Here is a 25,834-nt window from a genome sequence, read left to right on the forward strand (position 1 = left end):
ACAGTTTCAAGGCGGCAGTAGTGGAGATGGTATTTAATTGCTTTGACATGAATAATGTAACTTTGTTGAAGTAATGGCTGTGTTAATTTAGGCTACAGCACTCTATGCTGAGCATTAATTAAACAATGTGAATTATTTTTCCTATTGACAAAATCTAATCGTCTTGAAAATCAGAGTGATTTTGATATAGAGTAAATTAATCAGATGTTTTAAAGTTGTATTCTTGGTTGCAAAGTAACAGTAGACTAGCCAATATACATTTCAGAATGTCACAGTCAGGTCTGTGGAGATGGTTTATCTTTAGGACCCTGCAGACGGCAGTTAATCATTTCAACAAATGGCACCTGTTAGGTTCAAAGGGGAAGCCGGGAGGCCACGGTGTTGGCGCTAGTGCACATTTTTGCGCTGAGTAAAATACACTTTTAAAGTTAATACCTACGTCCAGCTATCTTCTTCGCATTACTAAATAAAGAGCGTCGCAAAGCCACAGCAAGGCCGTCTCTTCAAATTTGTGAACAGGTTCATAGGTAAGAGAGAAAGATATTCGGGAGACAACGCATCATTGCGCCTCTCTTGCGTCGTAATCACTAACTGTAAGTCGCTCTGGATAAGAGCGTCTGCTAAATGTGTAAAATGTTAATGTACTATGAACCGTTTTTTCATTATGCACCAGATAGGCTACATTTGTATTGCAACAAAGTTTTTGTAACTGTATGTAATTTCCTGTGAGACACTTATTGAACAAGATAAACCTTAGGGATAGTGACTGCTTATGTTATTTTATCCTATCTATGTCATAAATTAGTTATTTTGTCGTTTGTGTAAATCCCAATGGGAAATCTTTATTTTTAAAACATTTTTTTGACTAACTCTAGTCATATTTCATAAGCTATAGTCAAATACTTCCTGATATATTTGTCACGACCAATTTCCTGCTTCTGGCATCGTTTTACACCCTCGAGCCGAAAGAGATTTTAGTAGATAAAGGAACGTGTTTAAAAACCACTCAAATTTACTTGGGAATTAAATGAGAGTTCCGTTTAGGGCTTACAGTGCCTTCAATAATTATATGGTTACTTACTTTCAAAAGCCTATTTATTATAGACATCGTTGAAAGTGTAACAATGTTGCAGTTTCATGTTCACTTGGTGTCTGTAGTATCTAGCAGTAGCATGGATGGCATATATCACTCCTCACCTGTTTCCAACCCTTTGTACTGTCTCTGGTATGTAAATGGCTGGTTAACCAGATTTATGGGTGGACCTCCTATTCTCACTGCATAGTGCAATTAGGATAATACACGACTTGTGTAGCGCTTTTCAGTGAGCCAAAGTCGCTTTTCAATAGTAGAAACTAAACAAAAAACGGAGATTAAAACAAAACAACGCCAGACTAACATCAGGAAGAAATAAAAACAAGAAACAAAGACGAGGGGTAGGGCTAGAAGGGAAGTGTATGAGTGAACGAGTAGGTGTTGTGTGTGTGTGTGTGTGTTGGGGGGGGTCTTAAGGGTAGTTCCATGGTGAAGAGATGGGGCTTTAGGAGGGACTGAAAGATGGTGATGGACTCAGTCATGGATGGTTGGAGGGAGTCCCGCTGCCTTGGAGCAACCCTGGAAAATGCCATGTCACCAAAACTCTGGAGCTTGGACCTGGGAACGGCAAGGTGGCCTGCTGTGGTGGAACAGAACCATTTGGAGCTTATGGAGGGAGCTTGAGTTGATGCCGGAGAGTAGCGAGTTGCAGTAGTCGAAACGGGAGGAGGATGAGGGTTTCAGCGGCAGGACGGGAAAGGGAGGACCAGACTTTGGCATTATTGCGGAGGTGGAAGAATGAGGTTTTGACAGTCTGTCGGATGTGGTGGACGAAGGAGAGGGTGGAGTCCAGGATGATGCAAAGGTTGCGTGCGTGGGGTGAGGGAGAGAATGGTGTCATCAATGTTTGCCAACTTTGCTGAGTGCGGTTTTGGTTCCTATGAGGAAGCTCAGTTTTTGTCACTGATCAAATCAAATCAAATTTTATTTGCCACATGCCCCGAATACAACCGGTGCAGACATTACAGTGAAATGTGAGAAAAATGGGGTGAGAGAAAAAAAGAGCAGAGATAAAATAACAGTAGGGAGGCTATATATACAGGGGGGGTACCGGTGCAGAGTCAATGTGCGGAGGCATCGGCTAGTTGAGGTAGTTGAAGTAATATGTACATGTGGGTAGAGTGAAAGTGACTATGCATAAATAATTAACAGAGTAGCAGCAGCGTAAAAAGATGTGGTGGAGGGTGGGGGGGCAGTGCAAATAGTCAGGGTAGCCATGATTAGCTGTTCAGGAGTCTTATGGCCTGGGGGTAGAAGCTGTTGAGAAGTCTTTTGGACCTAGACTTGGCACTCCGGTACCGCTTGCCGTGCAGTAGCAGAGAGAACAGTCTATGACTAGGGTGGCTGAAGTCTTTGACAATTTTGAGGGCCTTCCTCTGACACCGCCTGGTATAGAGGTCCTGGATGGCAGGAAGCTTGGCCCCAGTGATGTACTGGGCCGTACGCACTACCCTCTAGTGCCTTGCGGTCAGAGGCCGAGCAGTTGCCATACCAGGCAGTGATGCAACCGGTCAGGATGCTCTCGATGGTGCAGCTGTAGAATTTTTTGAGGATCTGAGGACCCATGCCAAATCTTTTCAGTCTCCTGAGGGGGAATAGGCTTTGTCGTGCCCTCTTCACGACTGTCTTGGTGTGTTTGGACCATGATAGTTTGTTGGTGATGTGGACACCAAGGAACTTGAAGCTCTCAACCTGTTCCACTACAGCCCCGTCGATGAGAATGGGGGCGTGCTCAGTCCTCTTTTTTTTTTCTTTCTTGTAGTCCACAATCATCTCCTTTGTCTTGGTCACGTTGATGGAGAGGTTGTTATCCTGGCACCACACGGCCAGGTCTCTGATCTCCTCCCTATAGGCCGTCTCATCGTTGTCGGTGATCAGGCCTACCACTGTTGTGTCGTCGGCAAACTTAATGATGGTGTTGGAGTCGTGCCTGGCCATGCAGTCATGGATGAACAGGGAGTACAGGAGGGGACTGAGTATGCACCCCTGAGGGGCCCCCGTTTTGAGGATCAGTGTGGCAGATGTGTTGTTACCTACCCTTACCACCTGGGGGCGGCCCGTCAGGAAGTCCAGGATCCAGTTGCAGAGGGAGGTGTTTAGTCCCAGGATCCTTAGCTTAGTGATGAGCTTTGAGGGCACTATGGTGTTGAATGCTGAGCTGTAGTCAATGAATAGCATTCTCACGTAGGTGTTCCTCTTGTCCAGGTGGGAAAGGGCAGTGTGGAGTGCAATAGAGGTTGCATCATCTGTGGATCTGTTGGGGCGGTATGCAAATGTAAGTGGGTCTAGGGTTTCAGGGATAATGGTGTTGATGTGAGCCATGACCAGCCTTTCAAAGCACTTCATGGCTACAGATGTCAGTGCTACGGGTCAGTAGTCATTTAGGCAGGTTCTTAGTGTCCTTGGGCACGGGGACTATGGTGGTCTGCTTGAAACATGTTGGTATTACAGACTGTCAGCAACGCAGATTATAGCAAAATAATATAAAGATAATAACACTAGGAATAAAGACACAATGAGTAACGATAACTTGGCTATATAAGCGTCTGCTAAATGGCATATTATTATTGTTATTATACACAAAGTACCAGTACCGAGTCGATGTGCAGTGGTACGAGGTAGTTGAGGTAGATATGTAGATTTAGGTAAAGGTAAAGTGACTAGGCAACAGGATAGATGATAAACAGTAGCAGCAGCAGCGTATGTGATGAGTCAAAAGAGTTAGTGCAAAAAGGGTCAATGCAGATAGTCCGGGTAGCTATTTAGTAGTCAAAGTTTTGCAGTCAAGAGTTTTGGCGAGGAAGGGGAGGTTGGAGATGGGGCGATAGTTTTTGAGGATGGAGGTACACTACATGGCCAAAAGTTGGAACCTCTCATTCCAAAATCATAAGCATTAATATGGAGTTGGTCCCCTCTTTGCTGTTATAACAGCCTCCACTCTTCTGGGAAGGCTTTCCACTAGATGTTGGAACATTGCTGCGTGGACTTGCTTTCATTCAGCCACGAGCATTAGAGAGGTCGGGCACTGATGTTGGGCGATTAGGCCTGGCTCGCAGTCAGCGTTCCAATTCTTCCCAAAGGTGTTCGATGGGGTTGAGGTCAGGGCTCAGTGCAGGCCAGTCAAGTTCTTCCACACCGATCTCTACAAACCATTTCTGTATGGACCTCGCTTTGTGCACGGGGGCATTGTCATGCTGAAACAGGAAAGGACCTTCCCCAAAGTGTTGCCACAAAGTTGGAAGCACAGAATCGTCTAGAATGTCATTGTATGCTGTAGAGTTAAGATTTACCTTCACAAGAACTAAGGGGCCTAGCCCGAACCATGAAAAACAGCCCCAGACCATTATTCCTCCTCCACCAAACTTTACAGTTGTGCTGACGTAGCTTCCAGGGGCAGTTTGGAACTCGGTAGTGAGTGTTGCGCTTCAGCACTCAGCGGTCCCATTCTGTGAGCTTGTGTGGCCTACCACTTCGCAGCTGAGCCGTTGTTGCTCCTAGACGTTTCCACTTCACAATAACAGCACTTACAGTTGACCGGGGCAGCTCTAGTAGGGCAGACATTTGACGAACTGACTTGTTGGAAAGGTGGCATCCTATGACGGTGCCACATTGAAAGTCACTGAGCTTTTCAGTAAGGCCATTCTACTGCCAATATTTGTCTATGGAGATTGCATGGCTGTGTGCTCGATTTTATACACCTGTCAGCAATGGGTGTGGCTGAATCCACTAATCTGAAGGAGTGTCCACATACTTTTGGCTATGTAGTGTATCTAGTCCGGCCTTCTTTAAGATGGGGGTGACTGCAGGGATGTTGTAGTCTGACGGGATGTTGTAGTCTGCAGGGATGTTGTAGTCTGACGGCACAGCTCCATGGGCGAGGGAGAGGTTGTAGTCTGCAGGGATGTTGTAGTCTGACGGGATGTTGTAGTCTGCAGGGATGTTGTAGTCTGCAGGGATGTTGTAGTCTGCAGGGATGTTGTAGTCTGCAGGGATGTTGTAGTCTGCAGGGATGTTGTAGTCTGCAGGGATGTTGTAGTCTGACGGCACAGCTCCATGGGCAAGGGAGAGGATGATGTAGGTACGGTATGGACAGAGAGCAGGCAGGCATGCTTTAATGAGAACTGTGGGTAGAGGATCCAGGGAGCAGGTTGTAATCTTGGATGACATGACGAGTTTTGAGATATAGGGAGAGTCAATGGGGGGGGCGAATGTGTGGAGTCTGTTTCAGAGGTGACTGTTGGGAGGTTGACGGGGAGGGGCAGATTGATCAGTCAGTGATGAGTTTATTTTGGTGATCTTGTCCTTGAAAAGTTGCAGAGTTCAGTGGAGGGAGTAGAGAAAGTGTCATCACGGGCTGAAGTAGTTTGCTTACTTATATTTGGCATTGCATTCACTGACAGTCATACAATGATGGCTTTGAAGTACAGTATTGTTACAAATTAGAATTACTGTAATTGTAAAAATTCCATATTTTATTGTTGTCCAAGAACAAAATATTAACAATTTGGTTATTTATTATTTGTTATTCATACATTAATGGAAGGGCAAAGTTGTTCTGAGCACGTTTTCCATACTACATGGTAGAACTAGAAAGAGTTGAAGCAACAACCCTGTCCTCCTTTTTTACATTTTAGTCATTTAGCAGACGCTCTTATCCAGAGCGACTTACAGTTAGTGAATGCATACATGTTTATTTTTTTGTTTCTTTTCATACTGGCCCCCCGTGGGAAACGAACCCACATCCCTGCCGGCCAAACCCTCCCCTACCTTGGACGATGCTTGACCAATTGTGCGCCACCCATGGGTCTCCCGGTCGCGGCCGGCTGCGACAGAGCCTGGACTCAAACCAGGATATCTAGTGGCACAGCTAGCACTGCGATGCAGTGCCTTAGACCACTGCGCCACTCGGGAGTCTTCACATGGCATTACTGACCTCTGTTACCGGTATGACAACAAGGCAAACAGGCTGTCAACATTCGAGTCAGTATTGCTCTGTGTGGCCAATGTTGGGCTCTTGAACCACACAAGTGTATTGAATCAATGATGAAGGTAGGCTTTCCTTAAGAGGACTGGCTTAAATGAATGATGAGAAAGTAAGAGTTTAAGAGGCCCTAAGCAGTAAGCCTAAGCCTATCATTATTGTGATTGATACCCCCTCATAAAGCAGGACGTTGTTGTCCAAGATCTGTTAGTGCTGTCTTGCCAGCTCCAGTGAATGACAGTAATGGATTTGGCACAACAGCACATATTAGGCCATATTCACTAGGAACCATTCATGGCTAGTTGTGGAGCTGAATCTGTCCAGGTGTGTTTGTCATTAGTCATAGTCGTGGGTGTGTTTTATGGAAGGCGTGATGTGTCATTCATTAATGTGTGTGGGAGCTGCTCAGTCAGACGACAGGTGAAGGCCCACAAGGTGACCCGCGCATCCAGGAGTGGAAGGGAAGGGAGGGTATGTGTCACGACTTCCGCCGAGGCTGCCTCCCCTCCTTGTTCGGGCAGGTTTCGGCGTTCGTCGTCACCGGCTTACTAGCTACTGCCGATCCCATTCTCATCACTCCACTTGTCATGTCTTGTCTTGTCAATCACACACACCTGGTGCTCATTCCCCTAATTAGTATGTGTATAAGTGTTCCCTCTGTTCCCCTTGTCTTTATGAGTGATTGTTTCATTGTGAGAGCGAGTAGCTCGGTTGAGCTTCTCTTCCATTTTTGTTATTGCCAAGGTGGAATATTTCCCTTGTTATAGTTTCATTTTGACGTTGGGTGCGTTTGATTTATGTAAACGGAATAAACTCTGGACTTCTGTGTTTTACCTCCTGCGCCTGACTCCTTTATTCACACCTCAACACAGTATGACCGGGGTTTACCTGGACAGGTGTGTTCTTGGCTGGAGCAGTTGGGTGCAGGCAGGTATGATTGAATTTAAAGTGGACACATTTAAAAAACATAGTCGCTTCAGCCAATTGAAATCAACAATAAAATGGTACAAATGATTGAGGACCTTAAACAAAGTCAACAGACGTATTTCCATTGTGGTTCTCAGGTGTTAATAACTGTTTACCGAGAGGTTCTGTTTGTTCTTTCACTCTCGTTCTCTCTACTCCCTCGGTTCCCTGTGTGTGTGGCTGTTCCTCTGGGACTCCACCTCCAGCCAGGAACGAGAACGCAAGGGAGAGAGAGTAGCTATGACAGTGGAGGAGTGTTATAGGAGTTGCTAGGTACACGGCTAGTACACGCTGGTTAAGAAGAGCTGACTGGACCAAATCTCTTGACATTTGGCAGGTAGTTATTATAGACATCTGGTTTTGGGTAGAGCTGCATTTAAAACTGCAATAGATTCACCTTGGTGTCAGGTGAAGAAAGTATTTGAGTCCATTTTCTGTTTCTTTGTGTTTGAGTCCAGTGTCTATTTAAGAAAATTGTTAGTAGTCTTAAATAGCTCTTCGCTGCTATTACTATGTAATGCCTCCAGTTCTAAATTAACTTTCTATTTTTCTCGCTCACTTCTCTCCCTCTGTTTCTCTCTGTCTCTCTCCCCCCCCTCCCCCAGCTGCGGCCATTTTGCATTGACCCACCACCATGCGTCTGTTCCTGCGTCGGCGCGTGTCCCCCCTGAAGCTGGCCCTGGTTGGGGGGACTCTGTTCATGGTTGTCCTCGTGGTCCTCCAGAAGGACGTGGGCTCCAAATCTGTCCAGGACCCCTGGTTCCAGGACCTGGTGGAACGCAAGGAGAGAGTGCTGGTGATGGTCCGAGGAGCAGTCAACAACCTGGGCTTCCAGGTACCTGTATGGGTCCTTTTGGTGGGGGGACTAGAGTAGTAGTGTGGGTGGGCTTAGTGACCATTATTATTATTATTATTATTATTATTATTATTATTATTTTTAAATAAAATGAAGAAAACTAATAATAACCTGGGCTTCCAGATCGGAGCTCCCCAGCCTCCACCGGTGGAGGAGCAGCAGGCCACCCCAGACCGCAACTGTCCTCCAGGTCACTACACTCAGGCGGAGCTGAAGCCAGCCCTGGAGAGGCCACAACAGGACCCCCAGGGGCCCGGGGCCGATGGGACGGGCTATGAGAAAGAAAAGATGACACCAGAGGAGGAGAAAGAGAAGGAAGAAGGGATGACTGTGAACTGTTTCAACCAGTTCTCCTCTGACCGGATCTCCCTCAGCCGTAGCCTAGGAGATGACACCCGGCCACCAGAGTAAGACTATGTCCCAATTATCTCTCCTTCCTCCCAAAGTGTGCACTTGTTCACTTCCCTTAACTGATTTGAAAGGAAATGGCTTGTATAAGAAATCTGGTTGGAACTCCCACTAGCCCATTCCTACACCAATCCAATGATTTTATACTTGTGGGAAGGAGTGAACTAGTGCACATTTCAGGAGAAACAAGATCTTATTAGAACGCACCCTAAGACTTTGGAACTAATTGTAACCATGGTGATGGAAGAAGGGTTGAGGAGTGGGTAGCGTATTACCGTTGGGCCCGAGAAACCAGCCCTTAATGTTTTGTCCATAGAGTAACCATGGTGATCGAGAGGGGTGGTGTGATACCTTGACAGCAATGAAAAGTCTGAGTGATGTTTTTTCCTAAAATATTTTTTGTGAACTCACAGTGCAGATAATATTGACCTTTTTTCCTTTTTATGACTCTCAGCTTTCTGAGAGTGAGAACACACACACACACACACACCTGGCAGTTTGGTGCCAGGACAACAACCTCTCCCTCAACGTCAGCAAGACAAAGGAGCTGATCGTGGACTACAGAAAACGAAGGGCCGAGCACGCCCCCCATCCACATCGAAAGGGCTGTAGTGGAGAGGGTCAAGAGCTTCAAGTTCCTCTGAGTCCACGTCACTAATTAATTAACATGGTCCACACACACCCACACAGTTGTGAAGAGGGCACGACAGCGCCTCTTCCCTCTCTGGGCTGAAAAGATTTGACATGGGCCCTCAGATCCTCAATGTTCTACAGCTACACCATTGAGAGCATCTTGACTGGCTGCATCACCGCTTGGTATGGCAACTGCTTGGCACCCGACCGCAAGGCGCTACAGAGGGTAGTGCGTACAGCCCAGTACATCACTGGGGCCAAGCTTCCTGCCATCCAGGACCTCTATACCAGGCGGTGTCAGAAGAAGGCCCTAAGAATTTGTCAGACTCCAGCCACCCAAGTCATAGACTGTTCTCTCTGCTACCGCACGGCAAGCGGTACCGATGCACCGTCTGGAACCAACAGGACCCTAAACAGCATCTACCCCCAAGCCATAAGGCTGCTAAATAGTTAGTCTGGGTAGCTATTGATTAACTATTTAACTATCTGCATTGACCCTTTTTGCACTAACTCTTTTGACTCATCACATACGCTGCTGCTACTGTTTATCATCTATCCTGTTGCCTAGTCACTTTACCTTTACCTAAATCTACATATCTAGCTCGTACCACTGCACATCGACTCGGTACTGATTCCCTGTGTATATAGCTAAGTTATCGTTACTCATTGTGTATTTATTCCTTGCGTTTATAATTTTTATATTATTTCTCTTTTATTCTCTCTGGATTTTTGGGAAGGGCCCGTAACTAAGCATTTCACTGTTAGTCTAAATCTGTTTATGACAGCTTGGTTTTGATTTGACACAGTCTTGCCCATTATTTTCTCCCAGGTGTGTGGAGCGTAAGTTCCGTCGCTGTCCTCCTCTCCCCACCACCAGTGTAATCATAGTGTTCCACAACGAGGCCTGGTCCACCCTGCTGCGTACCGTCTACAGTGTCCTCCACACCTCCCCTGCCACCCTGCTCACTGAGATCATCATGGTGGATGACGCCAGCACTGCAGGTTGGCATCTTTCAGGGCTTTACTGTAGCTAGCACTGGAGCCTAGCTATAGTCCTGTTAATGACTTGGGGCAAACCTTAGGGCAGCGATAATTAATCAATTCATATAATTGATTAGTGGACAACGCCAGCACCACAGGTGGGCATGATGGCTCAAGAACTGGAGCCTGACGCCATGGGTGGACTTAGAGCAGGAGATAGATAGGCCTTGGTTTAGAGCTTGACGCCACTAGGCCTTGGTTTAGAGCTTGACGCCACTAGGCCTTGGTTTAGAGCTTGACGCCACTAGGCCTTGGTTTAGAGCTTGACGCCACTAGGCCTTGGTTTAGAGCTTGACGCCACTAGGCCTTGGTTTAGAGCTTGACGCCACTAGGCCTTGGTTTAGAGCTTGACGCCACAGGCTCTTAGAGTAAAACATACTGTGGAGCCTGGGTCGTGTTCATTAGGGCACAACTTAGCCAAGCATTTTGCCATAGATAATGAAATTAATTATATTCCTTGTTTCTGAGCTCGTTCTTCGGTTTCTTGTCTACGGATCACAACTCTGTTTCAGAGCAAAGCATGTGTGACTTCATTTACACAGGCAGCTCAATTCTGATCTTTTTCACTAATTGGTGTTTTGACCAATCGGATCTGGAAAATATCTGAGGTGAAAAATACCAATAAGTGGAAAAGAAATATCAGAATTGGGCTGCCTGTTAAAACGCAGCCTACCATTATTATTAGACTGTTAACGTGTCAATGACTGGACAAGTGTCCGTAATAAAGACTAAACGAGGAGGTGCTTTATTACACAGTTGCTTGGTTAACTACAGTATAACTGCTCCTGGACCTTGGAACCTCTATCTCCTCCTGACTGTATAGGTTCGCTTCAATCTCTCACCCTGTTTTAACGACCATCTGTATACTAGCTAGCAAATTGACTGACTTAGCATGTGGTTTCTTAAATATGTTGTGGAAGAAGCGTGATGTTCGTTGTGGCCAGTGCATTGCGTACAGTGCGTCTTATTAATACTGAAACTTGTGAGACAGTTCTGTTCTCAGAGCTCTACTGTCTCCTCTTTTCTAAATATGACTGGATGTGGTTACAGTCCTATGCCATCACATTTAGACACCATGGGGTTACAGTCCTATGCCATCACATTTAAAAAGCATTGTGTTATGTAGAACAGATATGACTCCGTCAGGTAGAATTGGAAATTGTCAGCTCTATTAATTCAATTTCTATGTACATGTCATTGAACACACCCCTGCTCTCTGTCAGTTCCCTAGAGATGCTGTTCTAATGCTGTGTTCATAACATCTTGTAAATACAAGCATACGACCTGGAAAAATTCACTTGAACGCCCCTCTAACTCGTAGTGGAAAATACGTCTATCATGCCTGAGCTCAGACTTCTCCCACATGCTGAACTCTGACGTCACATACTAAGGAAATTACCTCAAACAGCTTTTTCGGCAGTTAACAACAAAACATGATTTAGGAAAATCAATCTACTAATATGGTTTCAAACACTAATTTGTTTACGAGCATGATAGCTGTACTTTTAGTTTATGGTTCATGCAGCTTCTTTGCCATTTAACCAATAGGTGTTTTCAACAAGTTCAAAGCATGTGAACACTCACAACTCGTTGCTCCCATTTTACAAGTAGTATTTTCTGAGTTTCCCACTTGTTATGAACGCAGCATTAACCTCCTGTCATTAACCCCGCCAACCCCCATGCTCCAGATCACCTAAAGAAAATGTCAGCCAAGTTCCTGGCTAAACACGATGATGCTCCAGACCTCCTGAAGAAAACACATACCTGTTATGACATTATTTTCTTCTTCCTACCAGAGCACCTGGGGACCCGGCTGGATGAGTATGTGAAACAGCTGAAGATAGTGAAGGTGGTGAGACAGCAGGAGAGGAAGGGCCTGATCACAGCCAGGCTCCTTGGGGCCAGAGGGGCACTGGGAGAGACACTCACCTTCCTGGACGCACACTGTGAGTAGTGATGGGATGGATGGATGGATGGATGGATGAATGAATGCTCGGGGACCCAGGGAGAGACACTCACCTTCCTGGATGCACACTGTGAGTAGTGATGGATGGATGGGTGAATGAATGCTCGGGGACCCAGGGAGAGACACTCACCTTCCTGGACGCACACTGTGAGTCAGTGATGGATGGATGGGTGAATGAATGCTCGGGGACCCAGGGAGAGACACTCACCTTCCTGGATGCACACTGTGAGTAGTGATGGATGGATGGGTGAATGAATGCTCGGGGACCCAGGGAGAGACACTCACCTTCCTGGATGCACACTGTGACAGCTACTAGCCAACTAGGAATAGGTGGATGGTGGCCTATGGCACACATGCTGTACACTGAGGGTCAAAAGTATTTGGACAGTGACACAGTTTTGCTTGTTTTGGCTCCGTACTCCAGCACTTTGCATTTTGAAATTATACAATGACAATGAGGTCAGATTTAAATTTAAGGGTATTTTCATCCAAATCTGGTGAACCGTTTAGAAAATTACAGCACTTTTCATAAATAGTCCCCCCATTTTAAGTAACCTAAAGTATTTAAGTAACCTAAATACATTTGTATTAAGTTATTTGGTCCCATATTCCTAGCACGCAATGACTACATAAAGCTTTTAACTCTACAAACTTGTTGGATGCATTTGCAGCTTGTTTTGGTTGTTTCAGATGATTTTGTACCCAATAGAAATGAATGGTAAGTAATGTATTGTGTCATTTTGGAGTCACTTTTATTGTAAATGAGAATAAAATATGTTTCTGGATTCTTCTACATTTAATGTGGATGCTACCATGATTACTTATGGATAATGATGACTGAAACGTGAATAATATTGAGTGAGAAAGTTAGAGGGTCAAAGATCATACCCCCAAGACATGCTAACCTCTCACTATTACAATATCACGGGAGGTTAGCATTTTATATCATACCCCCAAGACATGCTAACCTCTCACTATTACAATATCACGGGAGGTTAGCATTTCTGGGGGGGATATGATATTCATGCCTCTAACTTTCTCACTCATCAGTATTCACGATTCATTCATGCTTATCCGTAATCGCAACAAAAAATTTGTCACTGTCCACAATACTTCTGGACCTCACTGTATATGCCAGAGTCGGCATGGTTTCAAATCCAGCCACTGCCCTTTGACTCGAACTCCTCATCCTTTGCTGTCTTTCCTCCACTGTCCTATGTTCAAAAACAAAAACAATACGAAAGGAGATGGATGGAAGCACTGTCAGTAGCTAGCTCAAAAGGCCAGAGCAACACCGTTCATCCCTTATTGACCCTCTCACGTCTATTCCCTTGCCCACAAGGAAGGATCGGTGGAGGGGTAAAATGGTTCCCATGAGACCAATCCATTTACAACCATTGTGTTTCATCTGTATTTGTTTAAATGTTTAGTACAGCTTTAATACATATAATCTAATAATTGAGTTTATAAACTACTTTTAAACACTTCTATAAATCGTGCATACGAAAGTATTCTGACCCCTTGACTTTTTCAAAATGTTGTTACGTTACAGCCTTATTCTAAAATGGATTAAATAAAAATCCTCAGCAATCTACACACAATACCCCATAATGACAAAGCGAAAACAGGTTTTTTGATTTTTTTAAACAAACAAACAAATACCTTATTTACATAAGTATTCAGACCCTTTGCTATGAGACTCGAAATTGAGTTCAGGTGCATCCTGTTTCCATTGATCACCCTTGAGATATTTCTACAACTTGATTGGAGTCCACCTGTGGTAAATTCAATTGATTGGACATGATTTGGAAAGTCACACACCTGTCTATATAAGGTCCCACAGTTGACAGTGCATGTCAGAGCAAAAACCAAGCCATGAGGTCGAATTAATTGTCCGTAGAGCTCAGAGACAGGATTGTGTCTAGGCACAGATCTGGGGAAGGGTACCAAAACATTTCTGCAGCATTGAAGGTCCCCAAGAACACAGTGGCCTCCATCATTCTTAAATGGAAGAAGTTTGGAACCGCCTGGCCAAACTGAGCAATCGGGGGAGAAGGGCCTTGGTCAGGGAGGTGACCAAGATCCCGATGGTCACTTTAACAGAGCTCCAGAGTTCCTCTGTGGAGTTGGGAGAACCTTCCAGAAGGACAACCATCTCTGCAGAACTCTACCAATCAGGCCTGTATGGTAGAGTGGCCAGAAGGAAGCCACTCCTCAGTAAAAGCCACATGACAGCCCGCTTGGAGTTTGCTAAAAAGGCACCTAAAGGACTCTCAGACCATGAGAAACTAGATTCTCTGGTCTGATGAAACCAAGATTGAGCTCTTTAGCCTGAATGCCAAGCATCACGTCTGGAGGAAGCCTGGCACCATCCCTACGGTGAAGCATGGTGGTGGCAGTATCATGCTGTGGGGGTGTTTCTCAGCGGCAGGGACTGGGAGACAAGTCAGGATCGAAAGATGAACGGAGCAAAGAACAGAGATCCTTGATGAAAACCTGCTCCAGAGCGCTCAGGACCTCAGACTGGGGCAACGGTTCACCTTCCAACAGGACAACGACCCTAAGCACACAGCCAAGACAATGCAGGAGTGGCTTCAGGACAAGTCTCTGAATGTCTTTAAGTGGCCCAGCCAGAGCCTGGACTTGAACCTGATCGAACATCTCTGGAGAGACCTGAAAATAGCTGTGCAGTGACGCTCCCCATCCAACCTGACAGAGCTTAAGAGGATCTGCAGAGAAGAATGGGAGAAACTCCCCAAATACAGGTGTGCCAAGCTTGTAGCGTCATACCCAAGAAGACTCGAGGCTGTAATCTCTGCCAAAGGTGGAGGCACCTGGGGTCTGTTGAGGCGAGAAGGATAGCCAGGAGGATGCAACGTTACAAAACATTCACATAGAATAGTATTGTGTAGAGTATATATGATTTTCTGTCATGTAGAATTGGGAATGGAGTCAGCTTCATTCATTACGTCTCTATCTGCAATGTTCCACAACGTTTGTCTACTGAATCTCCTTGTACTTTGTTTGTAAAAAAATAGATTTTTTATTTAACTACTGAACACTACCCTCCTCTCCCCTCCCAAGGTGAGTGTTTCCATGGCTGGCTGGAGCCCCTGCTGGCTCGTATCGTAGAGGAGCCCACGGCTGTGGTCAGCCCAGAGATCACCACCATCAACCTGAATAACTTTGCCTTCAACAAGCCTGTAGCCACCGCTAAGGCCCACAACAGAGGAAACTTTGACTGGAGCCTCACCTTCGGCTGGGAGGGCATCCCCGAGCATGAGAGGAACAGACGCAAAGATGAGACCTACCCCGTCAAGTAAGGGCTAGGGACCCACCAAACATGTTTTATATCATTTACCCTTTATTTAACCCCTTAAAATCCCATGAGGAATCGAACGAGACCTGGCAAATGGTGTGTATGCATAGTGAAGTTAATGATATGTTAATGAAAAGCTCACAATTCAGCATGTATAATAACATAATATAACATTAACATATTACACAATATTATATCATTCAAACAGCGTTAATAAAGTGGACTATATAAAATACTTAAGATAGTCTAAAACAGAGCATATACACTGAGTGTACAAAACATTACGAACACCTGCTCTTTCCATGACATATACTGACCAGGTGAAAGCTATGATCCCTTATTGATGTCACTTGTTAAATCCACTTCAATCAGTGTAGATGAAGGGGAGGAGACAGGTTAAAGAAGGATTTTTAAGCCTTGAGGCAATTTGAGACATGGATTGTGTATTTGTGCCATTTAAGACAAAATATATGTGCCTTTTGAACTGGATATGGTGGTAGGTGCCAGGCGCACCGGTTGTGTCAAGAACTGCAACGCTGCTTGGTTTTTCACTCTCCACAGTTTCCCTGTGTGTATCAAGAATGGTCCACCACCCAAAGTACATCCAGCCAACTTGACACAACTGTGGGCATCCCTGTTGAACGCTTTCGACACCTTGAAGAGTCTTTGCCCCAATGAATTGAGGCTGTTCTGAGGGAAAAGTGGGGTGCAACTCAATATTAGGAAGGTGTTCTTAATGTTTTGTAGACTTGTTGTAATAAACATTATCTCATGCTTTTGCATTGCATTGACACCATTTGCCACCTCTGCGGGTCTGTTCCTTCAGAACTCCAACATTTGCCGGTGGTCTCTTCTCCATCTCCAAGAAGTACTTTGAACACATCGGGACGTACGACGATAAGATGGAGATCTGGGGGGGTGAGAATGTGGAGATGTCCTTCAGGGTTAGTTTCCCCTCTGCCCTTTCCTCTAACAGTGTTAATAAAGTGGAATATATCAAGTACTTAAGTGAGTCTAAAACACTGAGCCATATATAGAGTTTAGTCATTATGGTTTCTCAAAGACATTCTGTTTCTGTTGATTATTACCTCAATTAAATTGGTTGAATGGTGTCATGTGACCTCGACATTGTATATGGCTCTGGTCTTAAATAATCATCCTTGTTTCTACAAATCTCCCAACTTAATTGTACATGTTGGAATGATTGAAATGACATGTACTGTAAATTGAGTATGGTGTGAACATGTGTGTCTGCAATGGGAATTTCCAGGTGAAGAAAAGTGACAGCAGTCATGGGTAAAGTCAATCAAAAATCAATCAATCGGGTTAATTACAAGTTGCAACCAGGAGACCCCACCCAGCACAGAAGCAGAGAAAATGTCTAACTGGCCTCTTGGAGACAAGCCCTTAATATCCTAATCAGACATACATCACCAAATGTTCTGTAAACACCAGCCCCAGAGGCTTCTGGGAAGTCAAAACAGACTTCAGCTGCTACAGAATCAGTGTTCACAGAAAGTCATCAATACAATAGTAAATAATCAGTGTGTCCTTCGTCATTGTACCTCCAGTGACAAAGCAGGTCACTAAGTTATCCAGCTAACTGTGATCAACTTTCTGACATCATCCCACCCCCCCAGGTGTGGCAGTGTGGGGGCCAGCTGGAGATCATTCCGTGTTCTGTGGTGGGTCACGTGTTCCGTACCAAGTCCCCCCACACCTTCCCTAAAGGCACTGAGGTCATCACACGGAACCAGGTACGACTAGCAGAGGTCTGGATGGACGACTACAAACGCATCTTCTACCGACGCAACAGTAACGCTGCGAAGATGGCTAAAGAGGTATGCCCATGTTCTCAGTCAACTCCAAGTTTCATATACTGTACTGTTAGATATAGTGCTGTGCAATAAACGTCTACTAAAGATGCAACCAGAACGCTGCTCAAATGGCACAAGAGGTGAGAGTACAAGGGTTAGTTAAGCCCATGGCTTGTTTTCATTTACTCCAAGTTCCATAATACTATTAGATAATCTTGTGTTGCCAGATTTGGTAATCTCACATTCGCTCGACACAAAAGGAACATCTTAATCAAGGTTAACTGTAAGCCAACACACTACTGCACGTAATGCGTGTCTGCGCATACCGCAATCTGTTTATAAGAAATTAATATGCATCTGGAGTAGGCTAAAATACATGTTTTTATGAGTGCCTATATATGATATATATATGGGGTTCAAGTTAACGGTCAGTGCACAGATTGAAGAAGCCACTTGTTCCAGAGTTCCCCTCTCACTCATTTCCACTACTCTGTGTTGCAGAAAGAGTTTGGTGACATCTCAGAGCGGGTGGATCTCAGGGACAGCCTGCAGTGTAAGAACTTCACCTGGTATCTGAATAATATCTACCCTGAGATGTTCATACCAGACCTCACCCCAACCAAGTTTGGAGCGGTAAGTCTTGTTCCCGAATCCCTTCAGGTGTAACACACACACACACACACACACACAGACTCACTCCCTTCAGTTGTGTTCCGTTGTGCCTCAGGGAAGTTCTGTACAGCAGTGCATGTTTATTTGCTGTGTTGATATTGTGTGTGTGTGTGTGTGTGTGTGCAGATTAAGAACTCTGGCACTCAGAGCTGTCTGGATGTAGGAGAAAACAACCAAGGAGGAAAGCCACTGATCATGTACACGTGCCACAACATGGGGGGAAACCAGGTACTGTACACATGCCACAACATGGGGGGAAACCAGGGACTGTACACGTGCCACAACATGGGGGGGCAACCAGGGACTGTACACGTGCCACAACATGGGGGGAAACCAGGGACTGTACACGTGCCACAACATGGGGGGGCAACCAGGGACTGTACACGTGCCACAGCATGGGGGGAAACCAGGTACTGTACACGTGCCACAACATGGGGGGGCAACCAGGTACTGTACACGTGCCACAACATGGGGGGGAAACCAGGGACTGTACACGTGCCACAACATGGGGGAGCAACCAGGTACTGTACACGTGCCACAGCATGGGGGGAAACCAGGTACTGTACACGTGCCACAACATGGGGGGGCAACCAGGGTCTGTACACGTGCCACAACATGGGGGGGAAACCAGGTACTGTGCACGTGCCACAACATGGGGGGAAACCAGGTACTGTACACGTGCCACAACATGGGGGGCAACCAGGGGACTGTACACGTGCCACAACATGGGGGAAACCAGGTACTGTACACGTGCCACAACATGGGGGGAAACCAGGTACTGTACACGTGCCACAACCTTGGGGGGAAACCAGGTACTGTACACGTGCCACAACATGGGGGGGCAACCAGGGACTGTACACGTGCCACAACATGGGGGGCAACCAGGTACTGTACACGTGCCACAACATGGGGGGGCAACCAGGGACTGTACACGTGCCACAACATGGGGGGAAACCAGGTACTGTACACGTGCCACAACATGGGGGGAAACCAGGTACTGTACACGTGCCACAACATGGGGGGAAACCAGGTACTGTACACGTGCCACAACATGGGGGGGCAACCAGGGACTGTACACGTGCCACAACATGGGGGGGCAACCAGGTACTGTACACGTGCCACAACATGGGGGGGGCAACCAGGGACTGTACTGTCACTGGTTGTGTGGTAGATGGTGACTCAGTATTTACTCTCATTGAATTGGGTTATGTCTATTTTGGAACAAGTAGGCTTAATGTATTCAAGGCTTAATGAACCCTTATCATAAAGACTTTATAAATGCTCTGTAAGCCTTCAGAAGGTTTTAAAAGGGACCCGTTTTATAGGGAGAGTTTGTCTCAGACTTTGTATCTCTCCTCTGTCTCCCCAGTACTTTGAGTATACGTCCCATAAGGAGCTGCGTCACAACATAGGGAAGCAGCTGTGTCTGCAGGCCTACCCCCAGCCAGACCAGGTTAAGATAGAGCTCTGTACGCTGAAGGGCCAAGGGACCAGCGTGGCCCCACAACAGGAGTGGGTCTTTACAGAGGTAAGGAAAGATTACCTGGACAAGCATGCATACACGCACACACATATTTATACATACTGCCTTCAAAGTATTATACTTTATTTTACAAACTCTTATACTAAAAGGGCATTATCATAATTTTCACAAATTCACAGTATTATTCCAACCTCATAGTGTGGAAATATAAATACAGTACCGTCAGAAAGTATACACACCCCTTGACTTTTTCCACATTTTGTTGTGTTACAAGGTGGGATTAAAATGGATGTAATTGAGATTTTGTGTCACTGGCCTACAGACAATAATACCCCATAATGTCAAAGTGGAATTATGTTTTTAGAAAAGTTTACAAATGTCATTAAAAATGAAAATCTGAAATGTTTTGAGTCAATAAGTATTCAACCCCTTTGTTATGGCAAGCCTAAATAAATTCAGGAGTAGAAATGTGCTTAAGTCACATAAGTTGCATGGACTCACTCTGTGTGCGATAATAGGGTTTAACATGATTTTTGAATGACTACCTCATCTCTGTACCCCACGCATACAATTATCTGTAAGGTCCCTCAGTCGAAGAGTGAATTTCAAACACAGATTCTACCACAAAGACCAAGGAGGTTTTCCAATAAAAATAAATGTAAAAAAAGCAGACATCCCTTTGAGCATGGTGAAGTTATTAATTATACTTTGGATGGCGTATCAATACACCCAGTCACTACAAAGATACAGGCGTCCTTCCTAACTCAGTTGCCGGAGATGAAGGAAACCGCTCAGGGATTTCAACATGAGGCCAATGGTGAATTTAAAACAGTTAGTTTAATCGCTGTGATCTGAGAAAAATGAGGACGGATCAACAACATTTGTAGTTACTCCACAATACTAACCTAATTAACAGTGAAAAGGAAGCTTGTACAGAATTTAAATATTCCAAAACATGCATCCTATTTGCAACAAGGCACTAAAGTAATACTGCAAAAAAATATGGCAAAGCAATTAAGTTGAATACCACTGTCCATATTTTCAAGCATAGTGGTGGCTGCATCATCTTATGGGTATGCTTGTAATTGTTAAGGACTGGAGAGTTTCAGGATAAAAAAGAAACGGAATGGAGCTACGCACAGGCAAACTCCTAAAGGAAAACCTGCTTCAGTCTGCTTTACACCAGACACTGAGAGATGATTTCACGTTTCAGCAGGACAATAACCTTAAACACAAGGTCAAACCTACACTGGAGTTGCTTACCAAGAAGACAGTGAATGTTCCTGAGTGGCAGAGTTACTGTTTTGACTAGCGATGATCAACAACCAATTTGACAGCTTGAAGAATTTTGAAAAAAATAATGGGCAAATGTTGCACAATCCAGGTGTGGAAAACTCTTACGAGACTTACTTAGAAAGACTCACAGCTGTAATCACTGCCAAAGGTGCTTCTACTAAGTATTGACTCAGGGGTGTGAATACTTATGTAAATGAGATATTTCTGTATTTCATTTTCAATAAATTTGCTAACATTTCTAAAAACATATTTTACTTTGTCATTATGGGGGATTGTGTGTAGGTGGGCGAGAAGGCAGGCTGTAACACAACAAAATGTGGAATAAGTCAAGGGGTATGAATACTTTCTGAAGGCACTGTGTGTGTAAATGTGTATATGTATGTACAGTACCAGTCAAAAGTTTGGACACCTACTCATTCAAGGGTTTTTCTTTATTTTTACTATTTTCTACATTGTAGAATAATAGTGAAGACATCAAAACTATGAAATAACACACATGGAATCATGTAGTAACCAAAAAAAGTGTTAGATCACCCTTTGCCTTGACAGCTTTGCACACTCTTGGCATTCTCTCAACCAGCTTCATGAGGAATGCTTTTCCAACAGTCTTGAAGGAGTTCCCACATATGCTGAGCACTTGTTGGCTGCTTTTCCTTCACTCTGCGGTCCAACTCATCCCAAACCATCTCAATTGGGTTGAGGTCGGGTGATTGTGGAGGCCAGGTCATCTGATGCAGCACTCCATCACTCTCCTTATTGGTCAAATAGCCCTTACACAGCCTGGAGGTGTCATGTTTTGACAGTGTCAACAGCAAATCACCCCCACACCATCACACCTCCTCCCTGCTTCACGGTGGGAACCACACATGCCGGTCTAATGTCCATTGCTCTTGTTTCTTGGCCCAAGCAAGTCTCTTCTTCTTATTGGTGTCTTTTAGTAGTGGTTTCTTTGCAGCAATTCGACCATGAAGGCCTGATTTCACGCAGTCTCCTCTGAACAGTTGATGTAGAGATGTCTGTTACTTGAACTCTGTGAAGCATTTATTTGGGCTGCAATCTGAGGTGCAGTTAACTCTAATGAACTTATCCTCTGCAGCAGAGGTAACTCTGGGTCTTCCATTCCTGTCGTGGTCCTCATGAGAGCCGGTTTCATCATAGCGCTTGATGGTTTTTGCGACTGCACTTGAAGAAACTTTAAAAGTTCTTGAAATTTTCCGTATTGACTGACCTTCATGTCTTAAAGTAATGATGGACTGTCAATTCTCTCTGCTTATTTGAGCTGTTCTTGCCATAATATGGACTTGGTCTTTTACCAAATAGGACTATCTGCTGTATACCACCCCTACCTTGTCACAACACAACTGATTGGCTCAAACGCATTAAGAAGGAAAGAAATTCCACAAATTAACTTCTAACAAGGCACACCTGTTAATTGAAGTGCATTCCAGGTGACAACCTCATGAAGCTGGTTGAGAGAATGCCAAGAGCGTGCAAAGTTGTCATCAAGGCAAAGGGTGGCTACTTTGAAAAATCTAAAATCTATTTTGATTTTGTTTAACACTTTTTTTTGGTTACTACATGATTCCATATGTGTTATTTCATAGTTTGTCTTCACAATTATTCTACAATGTAAAAAATAAAGAAAAACCCTGGAATGAGTAGGTGTCCAAACTTTTGACTGGTTGTGTGTGCGCACACGGACACTACCGTTCAAAAGTTTGGGGTCACTTAGAAATGTCCTTGTTTTCCATGAAAACATACATGAAATGAGTTTTTGAATAGGAAATATAGCAAAATGAATAGGAAATGTAGTCATTGACAAGGTTTAGAAATAATGAGTGTGTCCTTCAAACTTTGCTTTCGTCAAAGAATCCTCCATTTGCAGCAATTACAGCCTTGCAGACCTTTGGCATTCTAGTTGTCAATTTGTTGAGGTAATCTGAAGAGATTTCACCCCATGCTTCCTGAAGCACCTCCCCACAAGTTGGATTGGATTGATGGGCACTTCTTACGGACCATACGTTCAAACTGCTCCCACAACAGCTCAATAGGGTTGCGATCCAGTGACTGTGCTGGCCACTCCATTATAGACAGAATACCAGCTGACTGCTTCTTCCCTAAATAGTTCTTGCATAGTTTGGAGCTGTGCTTTGGGTCATTGTCCTGTTGTAGGAGGAAATTGGCTCCAATCAAGCGCCCGTCCACAGGGTATGGCGTTGCAAAATGGAGTGATGGCCTTCCTTCTTCAAGATCCCTTTTACCCTGTACAAATATCCCACTTCACCACCACCAAAGCACCCCCAGACCATCACATTGCCTCCACCATGCTTGACAGATGGCATCAAGCACTCCTCCAGCATCTTTTCATTTGGTCTGCGTCTCGCATATGTTCTTCTTTGTGATCCGAACCCCTCAAACTTCGATTTGTCTGTCCATAACACTTTTTTCCAATCTTCCTCTGTCTAGTGTCTGTGTTCTTTTGCCCATCTTAATTTTTATTTTTATTGGCCAGTCTGAGATATGGCTTCTTCTTTGCAACTCTGCCTAGAAGGTCAGCATCCCGGAGTCGCCTCTTCACTGTTGATGTTGAGACTGGTGTTTTGCGGGTACTATTTAATGAAGCTGCTAGTTGAGGACCTGTGAGGCGCCTGTTTCTCAAACTAGACACTAATGTATTTGTCCTCTTGCTCAGTTGTGCACCGGGGCCTCCCACTCCTCTTTCTATTCTGGTTAGAGCCAGTTTGCGCTGTTCTGTGGAGGGAGTAGTACACAGCGTTGTACGAGATCTTCAGTTTCTTGGCAATTTCTCGCATGGAATAGCCTTCATTTCTCAGAACAAGAATAGACTGACGAGTTTCAGAAGAAAGTTATTTGTTTCTGGCCATTTTGAGCCTGTAATCGAACCCACAATTGCTGATGCTCCAGATACTCAACTAGTCTCAAGAAGGCCAGTTTTATTGCTTCTTTAATCAGCACAACAGTTTTCAGCTGTGCTAACATAACTGCAAAAGTGTTTTCTAATGATCAATTAGCCTTTTTAAAATGATAAACTTGGATTAGCAAACACAACGTACCATTGGAACACAGGACTGATGGTTACTGATAATGGGCCTCGGTACGCCTATGTAGATATTCCATTAAAAATCAGCCGTTTCCAGCTACAATAGCCATTTACAACATTAACAATGTCTACACTGTATTTCTGATCAATTTGATGTTATTTTAATGGACAAAAAAATTGCTTTTCTTTCGAAAACAAGGACATTTCTAAGTGACCCCAAACTTTTGAACGGTAGTGTATATGTGTATCAAATCAAATGTTATTTGCCACATGCGCCGAATACAACAGGTGTAGACATTACCGTGAAATGCTTACTTACCTTTGTGTGTGTGTGTAGACAAACACACACACACGTATATGTATATATGCTGGGTGGAGGGACATTTTAGACTCATTCTTGAAGAGTGCTTTTGCCAATCATGTGGATAATGAAATACATTTCATCTGCTTAGGTAACTATCTGTTAACATTCTGTCACAACGCAAAAGAGATTAGGTGTAGAGTGATGACATAGCCGCAGTACATGGTCTAACTCTGTAGTTAACGTGGTCCTCTGTAGCTCAGCTGGTAGAGCACGGCGCTTGTAACGCCAAGGTAGTGGGTTCGATCCCCGGGACCACCCATACACAAAAATGTATGCACGCATGACTGTAAGTCGCTTTGGATAAAAGCGTCTGCTAAATGGCATATTAATTTAATTAATTAACTCTCTGCCCTCTCAAGGAGAATCTCCTCCAGAACCCAGCCAGTGGAAAGTGCTTACTCCTGATAGGGGGCCAGATAGTGATGTACTACTGCAACGCAGCTGATCTCAACCAGCACTGGACATTCAGTTGACCTCCCTGAACTTTAACCCCTGACCTTAACCAGAACTGAAGCTTGTACTGGACCTTGACCCCTCTACCAGCCCATCCTCCCATAGACTCAGGGTCAAGCAGGAAGGGCCAGTTCCAGCTGAGGACAACAGGACAGGACCATATGCCACTGGAGAACAGAAAATTGCTGACCTGAGAGGAGTGGACTAGTAGAACATGGAGTACTGCATACCTATGTGAAGGCGCTCAGGATTTAACCTCTGACTGTTTTAACTATATTTATGATGGAGACTCAGGAATGAAGGTTGGAGGTGGTCTGGTTCCTTCTTGTGGAGGGTGTGAATTAATACTGCAGCCTGGGTTGTGTTCAGTAGGGAGAAAATGTTTTGAAGCAGAGTGAAACTGGGAGGTCCATTCCTACCTGAACTTGTCCAATGAGAACAGATTTTAATTTTTTGTTGCAAAACATTTTGCTACGGTATACCCTACTGAACATGACCCTGAACTGGCAGGCGCCTATATCCTCAACCCAGCTAATATGGTAGGGAGAGGTCCATCACAGACCACTAGTACCTTAACACAGAAGTTCCTTCTCTTTATACTCCAGATTTGTTATATTTGTTTTGTTTGTGTTTAACTTACAGTATGTTTGTCAGGGAATTAATGTAGACATGAATGTTGTTGCTGTGACAATGCAAATATCTGCCAAAGGGAGAGGTGTAAAAAGGGGAGGGGGGGGGGGGAGATATTCTAAATCATGATAAATATTCCTATAAACATATGAAGGAATGGAAATTGAATGAGTACTTTTGGGGTTTTTTAATTGAGTTTGAATCTTGTTTTATTTTTATTAACATCATGCATTCAATAAGACTTGTAAACTTCACCCTTTGTTTGGCCACCTGAAATTAATAAAAACAAGAAGATTGTGTATTACAGCCAGCATTTGATAACATGGCTTTCCAACACTGTTTACCTATGTGATGCTTGGTTGGTTTCTACCAGACTGTCTCTAGTTCTTTGTTGTTTTGTTTCTGGTTATGTACTACTTTACATGTGGCATGAACTGAAAGTACTGTATATTCAAAACACAATGCTATCATTTAAATTGTCTGGCGAGGTAACTAATGGATGCTGAATATCATGCTCTGGTCTTGTGTCCGTTCCTATGTGACATTCATACTGTTTGATTCCAGTTCAACTTTATTACGCTGGAAATAAGAACCGGGACCATATCAGAACCCACACGCTGATAAGAGACTTTCGGTAAGTCCCAAATGCTACACCATGCAGTGTCCCAAATGCTACACCATTCACTATAGTGAATTACTTTTGACGAGGACCTGTAGGGATCTGGTCAAAAGCAGTGCACTATGTAGGCAATAGGGTGCCATTTGGGACGTAAGATTTCCTACAATAATAAACCT

The 25,834-nt window shown here is 44.5% G+C and overlaps 1 protein-coding gene across 1 annotated transcript; it reads left to right on the forward strand.

Annotated features, from left to right (window-relative positions):
* The first annotated feature begins 353 nt into the window (after positions 1-353).
* Positions 354-25,551, forward strand: LOC121537865 (polypeptide N-acetylgalactosaminyltransferase 6-like). Its single transcript, XM_041845483.2, has 12 exons — positions 354-527; positions 7,646-7,875; positions 8,020-8,303; positions 9,767-9,939; positions 11,775-11,924; positions 15,029-15,263; positions 16,090-16,207; positions 16,904-17,104; positions 17,582-17,713; positions 17,879-17,980; positions 19,122-19,280; positions 24,316-25,551. The coding sequence occupies exons 2-12, from the start codon at positions 7,675-7,677 to the stop codon at positions 24,427-24,429; spliced, it is 1,869 nt and encodes a 622-aa protein (XP_041701417.1). The 5' UTR covers positions 354-527; positions 7,646-7,674; the 3' UTR covers positions 24,430-25,551.
* The last annotated feature ends 283 nt before the right edge of the window (positions 25,552-25,834 follow it).

This window comes from Coregonus clupeaformis, chromosome 24 (genome assembly GCF_020615455.1).
Source record: "Coregonus clupeaformis isolate EN_2021a chromosome 24, ASM2061545v1, whole genome shotgun sequence".
Lineage (NCBI taxonomy): Eukaryota > Metazoa > Chordata > Actinopteri > Salmoniformes > Salmonidae > Coregonus > Coregonus clupeaformis.

Excerpts from the sequence above, each read along its gene's own strand:
- LOC121537865 (XM_041845483.2), top strand. The coding sequence starts at position 7,675 with ATGCGTCTGTTCCTGCGTCGGCGCGTGTCCCCCCTGAAGCTGGCCCTG. Across the intron at positions 7,876-8,019 it reads TCAACAACCTGGGCTTCCAG|ATCGGAGCTCCCCAGCCTCC; the intron begins GTACCTGTATGG and ends CTGGGCTTCCAG. Across the intron at positions 9,940-11,774 it reads GGATGACGCCAGCACTGCAG|AGCACCTGGGGACCCGGCTG; the intron begins GTTGGCATCTTT and ends TCTTCCTACCAG.